This window comes from Ciona robusta, chromosome 7 (genome assembly GCF_009617815.1).
Source record: "Ciona robusta chromosome 7, ASM961781v2".
In the NCBI taxonomy this organism is placed as follows: domain Eukaryota; kingdom Metazoa; phylum Chordata; class Ascidiacea; order Phlebobranchia; family Cionidae; genus Ciona; species Ciona robusta.
The window spans coordinates 6021205-6028809 of record NC_143241.1 but is presented as its reverse complement, the minus strand read 5'-3'; the positions used below and the strand labels follow the sequence as shown (position 1 = coordinate 6028809).

The window sequence follows — 7605 nt, the reverse complement described above, 5'->3', positions numbered from 1 at the left end:
AAAAAATGAGTTCTAGGCGCCCGCGCAATAAAACGACCTCTAACTTTAGCTATTGCATTTTCGCCTAAACTTCTTTTTCAGGTCTTTTTAAAATTGCATACTGTTGTACGAAAATGAGTCTTTCGACCCTGGGACACCCCTGCGGCGGTTAAATAGGATCGGATCAAATCGAGGCAATAAAAAAAGAATCCAAAAAATCCGGACCCAGGAATGCCCGAGAATCTGCTGATATTTTGGGTTATCGTCATACTGTGTTTTGTGCAACAAATTGCAGGTAAATTTACGGAGTACAATATATTTTTGTTTATATATTTTTGCGTATTTGTGATTCTTAACGCGTTGTGTGAATTTTGTATTTCTGTTGTTTTGTATTCTTAATCTAAGCCGTAAGGTTTATTTTTGTTTTCTCTTCGTTGTTTCAACATATTTTCGGGGAGATTATTATCGAAATGTGTTATGTTATAAAACTCGTCAGTGTAAATATATGGTATGGTGGGGTAAGATGGGACACTTTTAGCACATAAATCCAAATATCCTGATCGTGTTTTAAACACCCAACGATCAATGGCAAACTTGTGGATACGGTTTTATATTTTGATAAAAAGGTGTCCCAACTTACCCCACCCTACTATATCTTAATTGTATGTAAATGCTATAATGGTAACATTTCGTATGTTTCCTGTATATAGGTCAGGCTCCGGAACGAAAGCTGAAGACTTACAAAGGTTGTGGAGGTCGATTGGACGAATTATCAGGAGTTATCCAGGTCAGATAAGCTGAAAACAGTCTCTAAAATCACGTCATTAAAAAATAATCACCCAAAAATTTACATAAGTGGTAACTCGTAAGCGGCACGAACGTGCTGGAACAAAACACCCGTTTTTGAATGAGTGTTATTCTTGCCCCACCACGCGAGGGTAAATAAGTTCCATTCATTTAATTTTAAGTTACATTTATTCAATGTAAGAATGTTTTTATATATTTTTATTACAGACCCCAAACTACCCTGAAAGCAAACTAGAGATGAATAAAACTTACCCAACAAACTCAAACTGCACTTGGTACCGAGATGGCGGAGACGACGCAACATTATACACCGTAAAAAAGAATGAAACAAAATTAACATACTAAATCGTCCACAAAGCGTTTTTTTTTTTACTTTTTTATTCCAGATAAAATTTTGGGTGATGCGACTGGAAAGTGCCAGGAATCCGAACACGAATCAAACTATATGTTACGACTATATGAACATCACTGTAGACTCATTTGGAACCCTTCAATTCTGCGGGTGAATTTTTGGGCCGTGTTTTGTTACTTTCGTTCTATAAAAAATAAGTTAATAAAGTAATTTAATTTTGCAAGTTAAGTTTTACTCTCTATACATGACCATATACTCTTTCCCGGGCGTTTTTTTTTTTACTTACGTTCTATATAGATCAATTTATAAATGTATTAGCTTATATCGATTATTTATTATTAATTCCATTGGGATTTAGATTCAGTGCACCAAAGGTGACGATCAATGGTGTTGGGCCGTCATTGAAACTACAATTTATATCTGACGATTCCAACAATTACCAAGGAATGATGCTGATGTATGCAGGTAATACGTGTGTATTTTGTATCTAAATATATGTATAGTAGGGTGGGTGAAGATGGGTACTGTTATATCTTAGGTTGGGGGAGATAGGACACTTTTTATTCTGTTTTCTCGTCCCATTTGGTAGTAATCCAAAAACATGCAGAGCAGTATAAACCGTACCCTCACGACTCCAATAGACCGTTGTTAATTGTTCAAAACATGATTGGAATATTGGGATAATATGGGCTAAATAGGTGTTCCGTCTTACCCCACAGTAAATCTATGTACCATTATTTTTCTTCACAGTTAGGCCTGACTACAGACCTTGCGAACGGGAGCCTTGTAAAAACGGAGGTACATGCGAGATGAAAGATAACAGGATAGAGTATGAGTGCATTTGCCCAGATGGATACGAAGGTATTTCAATTAATAATACCCGATACCTTTTAACATAATATGAAGTATTGCAAAAACTGTGTTTTTTTTCGATTTTTTGGTCAATTTTATAAATGTCAACAATTTTTTACGTTAACTTTCTATCCTGACGTGTTTTAAACAATTAACTATGGTCTTACGGGAGTCGTGAGGATACGGATACATATTTCTTTGAATTGTCTGTGCTTATATACTATACCAAATGGGACGAGAAATACAATGAAAAGGTATCCCATCTTCCCCCACCCTACTATATATATATTTTTTTTTGTATTATACTTTCTCTATTTATAGGGTATCACTGCGAGACAGATATAGATGAATGTGAAAGTGGACCTTGCCTCAACGGTGGTACATGCAAGCAGTTGATGGGCGGGGGCTTTACATGCTTATGTATGGATGATTTCGCTGGGAACACTTGCGAGAGAAACATTGGCGATCCAGGTAAAAAAACTACTACACGAAAGCATGATATATTTTATAAGTACGGTGGGGGCAAATGATAGTATATGTGTTAAACTATGGAAATCGCGAGGATTCGGTTTCATAGTTCTTTGAATGTTCTTTGTTTGCTACCAAATGGGACGAGAAAATGGAATGAAAAGGTGTCCCATATTTCCCCACCCTACTATAGATTAATGTACCTATAGACGCGATGATGCTCCGCAGTAGTTTCTATTAAGTTTTTTGTTTCCCACAGTCGATCCATGTCTCAGTAGCCCTTGCGGGTCCCATTCCACTTGCCAGACCAAGACTTCTGACGGCGGCGAAGCGACCTTTGAATGCATTTGCCGGGACGGCTTTACAGGTTAATTTGAGCGCCTATTCCATCGCGTTCATTAGACTAAAATTTTGACTTAAGTTATAGGGCCTACTTGTGCGGTATACCATAGGCCATGGGTGTGTTGCGGTTTTCCTTATTTTTGATTAAATTCTTTTCAGGTCAAGTTAAAAACCCGAAAGTGTAGTTATGACTGTTAAACGAAAAAGAGAACCAAGTAGTTCGTTTTATGCTTATACGTGACCCTTTATTACGTTATATCATTACGCATATGCAATGTACTATAGCCTGTAACGCCAGCTTGGTGTAACCCTCAAATTAATCATTATTTTCTCCCGGTATATACATGCAAACCCTATTTGTCTTATATACAAAAGGTAGTGATTTTAATGTGTGGAATTTCTGTTCCAACTCAGTGGTTACTAATGGGTTACTAATGGGTGTCCAAATTGTCAGTTATACAAAAAAAAACACAAAGTTACATACGTGGTAACTGGAAAGCTGGCACGAGGTGTACGAAACAGAACACCCGTGTTATAACAATTGTAGTTTTCCTACAACGCGAGGATAAAGTAAGTTACATTCATTCATTCATTCATTCATTCATGTATTTAATAGGTGTGACCTGCCAAACTGAAATTGACGAATGCGACAGCGATCCTTGTCTCAACGGTGGAATTTGCGTGGATTCCGTCAATTCTTTTGAGTGCGCATGCGCGGTAGGGTGGGAAGGCGTCTTGTGTGAAAGCGGTGGGTAAACCATCTCGAATTAATTTTCTGCTTATTTTACACATCTGTTTTAAGTAATAACGTGCACTAGTATGGTTTATAATAAGTTTCTAAAATTTGGAAAAAAAAAGTTTTAAAAAAATCTTCTTTATTTTCAGAAGAAAAAATTGACGGTTGTTCGTCTAATCCGTGCAGTGAAAACGAAAATTGTACCTCAACAAATAACGACGGCGGATACAGGTAACGTATACTTTGATTAAACAATATTTGTATTTTCCCCAAACACACATTATTTAATTCGCACCTCTAACTGTACATAAAAAAATCTATCATGAATCCATTATTTGTAAAGTTGTGTAAGGTTGGGGGAAGATGGGACACATATTCATTCTATTTTCTTGTCCCATTTGGTTGTAAACAAATGACATTTAAAGAGTTATAAAACCGTATCCTCACGACTCCCATATAGACCGCTCTTAATTGTTTAAAACGATCAGGATGTTTATATATTATGTGCTAAAGGTGTCCCATCTTACCACAAATTTGATCAACATTAATTAACATGATCAGAGCTGAAAACCACATGCATATTTTAAATCTTACATAAATATAATTTTTTAAGTTGCATTTTCTTTGTTATATAGTTGCACTTGCAAGCCAGGGTGGACAGGAAAAAACTGCCGAGTTGATTTGAACGAATGTTCGTTATTCCCTTGCCTGCATGGTGGGGCGTGTAAAGAAGGCCGTGAGATTAATGTGTACGAATGCAAGTGTGTAAAAGGGTATACCGGCAAAAACTGCGAAATAGGTAACTTTATATACATTTAAACTGTTCTTTATTATTCTACATACTACATACTCGCATTCGTCAATTTCAGTTTGGCAAATTGCACCTATTAAAAAAATGAATGAATGAATGAATGAATGAATGGCACTTACTTTATCCTCGCGTGGCCGGAAAACTACAGTCGTTAGAACACGGGTGTTCTGTTTCATACACCTTGTTTCAGCCTATACGAGTTACCACGTATAAAAATAATCTATGTATACGAGCTATCGTAAAGCTCATAAAAGCCATCACCTTACAAAGTAACTTTTATAACTTTATATCTCGATACACTGTAGTACCCCGGCAGTGCTCGAACCCTGGCATCCCCTACCTCAGTAACGACACCAAGTGGACAAACGGCGCTACTTTGCGATTTTCGTGTACGGACGGTTACAAACTATTGGGGACTGAAAATTTGACGTGTTTAAGAAACGAGACATGGGATCATGAGATGCCGGTTTGTATCGGTACGTTACTGCGTTACTTCTTATATGATTTCCTTCTTGTTCGATAACTTTGTGTATTTGTTATAATATATATATATAGGGTGGGAAAAATAGGACACCTTTTCATTCTATTTTCTCGTCCTATTTGCTAGTAAACAAAAAGAACACTCAAAGAACCGTATCCTCATGACTCCCATAAACCGTTGCTAATTGTTTAAAACACATCAAAATATTTGTATATTATGTGCTAAAGGTGTCCCGTCTTCCCCCCACTCTACTATATGTGTAATATCATACCGTTTTAAATTATGTTAGCCAATTTCAAAGCAGTTTTAAATAACCACAAATTTTCCAATTTTATAAGTTAATCAAATACTGATTTTATTTCTCCTACCAGAAATGTCATACCAGTACCATAAGTTCATATTATAATACTTTAACAAGCCACCTTCCACGTGTAAACGTATATTGCGTACAAGGTATGTTGTGCAGAGCTAAACACCGTAACGCAATTTCCACGTTTTATAAGCGCATACCACTGTGACCTAACCCAAAATAAGAATAGAACCGCCTCAAATGAACCGTTGGGTACGTGGATTACTTGCTATGCGAATAACAGAACTCCGCGCAGTTTGACGCCGCTTAAATTGCTAAAGCGTTCCATACTTACCCCTGTTTAAAAAAAAAAAAAAACTTGCTTACCGTTTTACAAAAAAAATGTGTAAATTTTGCCATGTTATTAATTATACTATATTACCTAAAGCCATGTATCCAATATTTCCAGAAATCGCGTTTCTCGGTAAGCTATACATTAAGCCACTGTACGGCTTAACAAAGGCCCAATGTGTTTAAATTGCCCACAATTTTAAACAAGACAAAATGTGTACATTTTGTCATGTTAGTATTCTTACTATAAAGACTATATATTACTTAATGTTTCCAGAAACCGTGTTTCTCGGTACTAACGCCTAACAAATGCCCAATGTGTTTAAATTGCCTACAATTTTATGTGTTAGTACTTTTACTATATTCCCTAAAGGCATAAGTCTCAATATTTCGTCCGTATTTCTCGGTATATACTCGAGCCTCTATACCGCTTAACAAATTCGCAATGTGTTTCTAGCAGATCACTTGAACAACACTGTCATGTTTCTACCACGTCGTTTCAGTCCAGTTCTTGCTACCTTTGTTTCGTTAAGCGTTGTACTGGCCACAGCCACCATTGTGTTTGGAGCATGGCTGCTTCTAAAAGGGTAACATAATGTATATTTATATATATTAGGTTGGGGTAATATGGGACACCTTTTTATTCTACTTTCTCGTCCTATTTGGTAGTAAACAAGGAATATTCAGAAATTATAAAACCGTATCCCCACAAATCTCATAGACCATTGTTGTTATTTTATTAAAACGGAATCAGGATATTTGAATATTATGTGCTTAAAATGTCCCATCTCACCCCACAGTACTATATAAATACTCTATCCTTATTTTTAAACTGTTTGCGATAGGTTAAGACCATGTGTTTGCGATAAATTTAAGACCATATCTCATTATGGTGTATTGATTTCGTTGGTGTATATGTTAAATCCGCGTCAAAAGGAACCTCTTTATGGACTTTTATCTTGTGTACATATACATTCAAAATCTATATTTATAAGAACCTATTTTAAGGCTTATATACAACAGCAGATGATATAATTGCAATAAATATAGCACTGTGAGCTAAGATGGGACACCTTTATACATAATATCTAAATATCCTGATCGTGTTTTAAACAATTAGCAACGCTATTTTAGAGTTTTGATCATACGGTTTTATAATTCTTTGAACGTTCTTTGTTTACTACCAAATGGGACAAGAAAAAACAAAGAAAACATGTCCCATTTTATCCCAACCCACAAAATACCGAAACTCACCCTCGTTTGTTTTTCAGGCCATGGCAGCTCGGACGTAATCTTACAAAAGTCGTCAAGTTATCCCACGTCTCATTGACGTCTTCTGTGCGGTAGAAAACGTATAAACTAACCTTTTATTTCAAACCTTGTACAGGGAAGCCCTTGACACTGTGTATTTATGCTTATCTTATGTCCATGTACTACGGGTGTAGTATAATCGACCATGTCATTTTGATTTCCATGTATTTTATTCTACCTCGTATACTGCGGACTATAGAGAGTTTTATTGGCCGTAATAATGTACCATGCGTTAATTACCCATCAAAATTGCTTGCTACCAAGTTCTACTTATTCAAACTATGAAACACTAAACGACTAACAAAATATCTCATAACTTTGAAATCATGTGTTTCTTTTGTTGGTCGTCATATTTTGGTCTGTTACCGTGATTTTCAGTAACAAAATATCTCATAATTTTAAAATCATATATTTCTTTGGACGGTCGTCATATTTTGATATGTTGCCATGATTCACTGTTATTACGTGTACGCCTCCATCACTGCATTACGCATAACGTTGCAAAGCAATTGAAACATTTAAAGCTAGTGTAATATCCGCCGCTCCGTCAGCGTTCCCCACTTAACCTACCTCAAACGATGGCAGCCATGCTTGAAAATAAACTGTACACACTTTTGTATGAGAGACTGTAACGCCACTACTGTATGCTTACGTACTGCGAGATATATCAACGTTAAATCAGTGTACGCTTATACTTATATCTGAAAGATACGGTAGAGGGCAAACTTTGAGTAATACTTCAAGTTTTAATTTAGTTACACCTTTGTATAGTATCATAGTATAGGGTTGCTTAAGTATGATTGTACATGTGATCAGTTTAGTTTAG

General features: G+C 36.1%; 1 protein-coding gene across 2 annotated transcripts; it reads left to right on the top strand.

The window, feature by feature from the left end:
* The first annotated feature begins 75 nt into the window (after positions 1–75).
* Positions 76–7398, top strand: LOC149734169 (uncharacterized). 2 transcript variants are annotated; one of them, XM_089880796.1, is made up of 14 exons: positions 76–274; positions 690–766; positions 994–1098; positions 1173–1288; positions 1497–1603; positions 1889–1999; positions 2312–2461; positions 2718–2825; positions 3417–3548; positions 3686–3767; positions 4172–4335; positions 4653–4823; positions 5929–6055; positions 6740–7398. In XM_089880796.1, the coding sequence occupies exons 1-14, from the start codon at positions 211–213 to the stop codon at positions 6813–6815; spliced, it is 1590 nt and encodes a 529-aa protein (XP_089736922.1). In that variant the 5' UTR covers positions 76–210; the 3' UTR covers positions 6816–7398. The 2 variants fall into 2 exon arrangements, with proteins under 2 accessions (XP_089736922.1, XP_089736921.1); XM_089880795.1 differs by having other exon boundaries at positions 5926–6055.
* Positions 7399–7605: the final 207 nt, after the last annotated feature.

Excerpts from the sequence above, each read along its gene's own strand:
- LOC149734169 (XM_089880795.1), top strand. The coding sequence starts at position 211 with ATGCCCGAGAATCTGCTGATATTTTGGGTTATCGTCATACTGTGTTTT. Across the intron at positions 275-689 it reads TTTTGTGCAACAAATTGCAG|GTCAGGCTCCGGAACGAAAG; the intron begins GTAAATTTACGG and ends TCCTGTATATAG. Across the intron at positions 4,824-5,925 it reads TGAGATGCCGGTTTGTATCG|CAGATCACTTGAACAACACT; the intron begins GTACGTTACTGC and ends ATGTGTTTCTAG.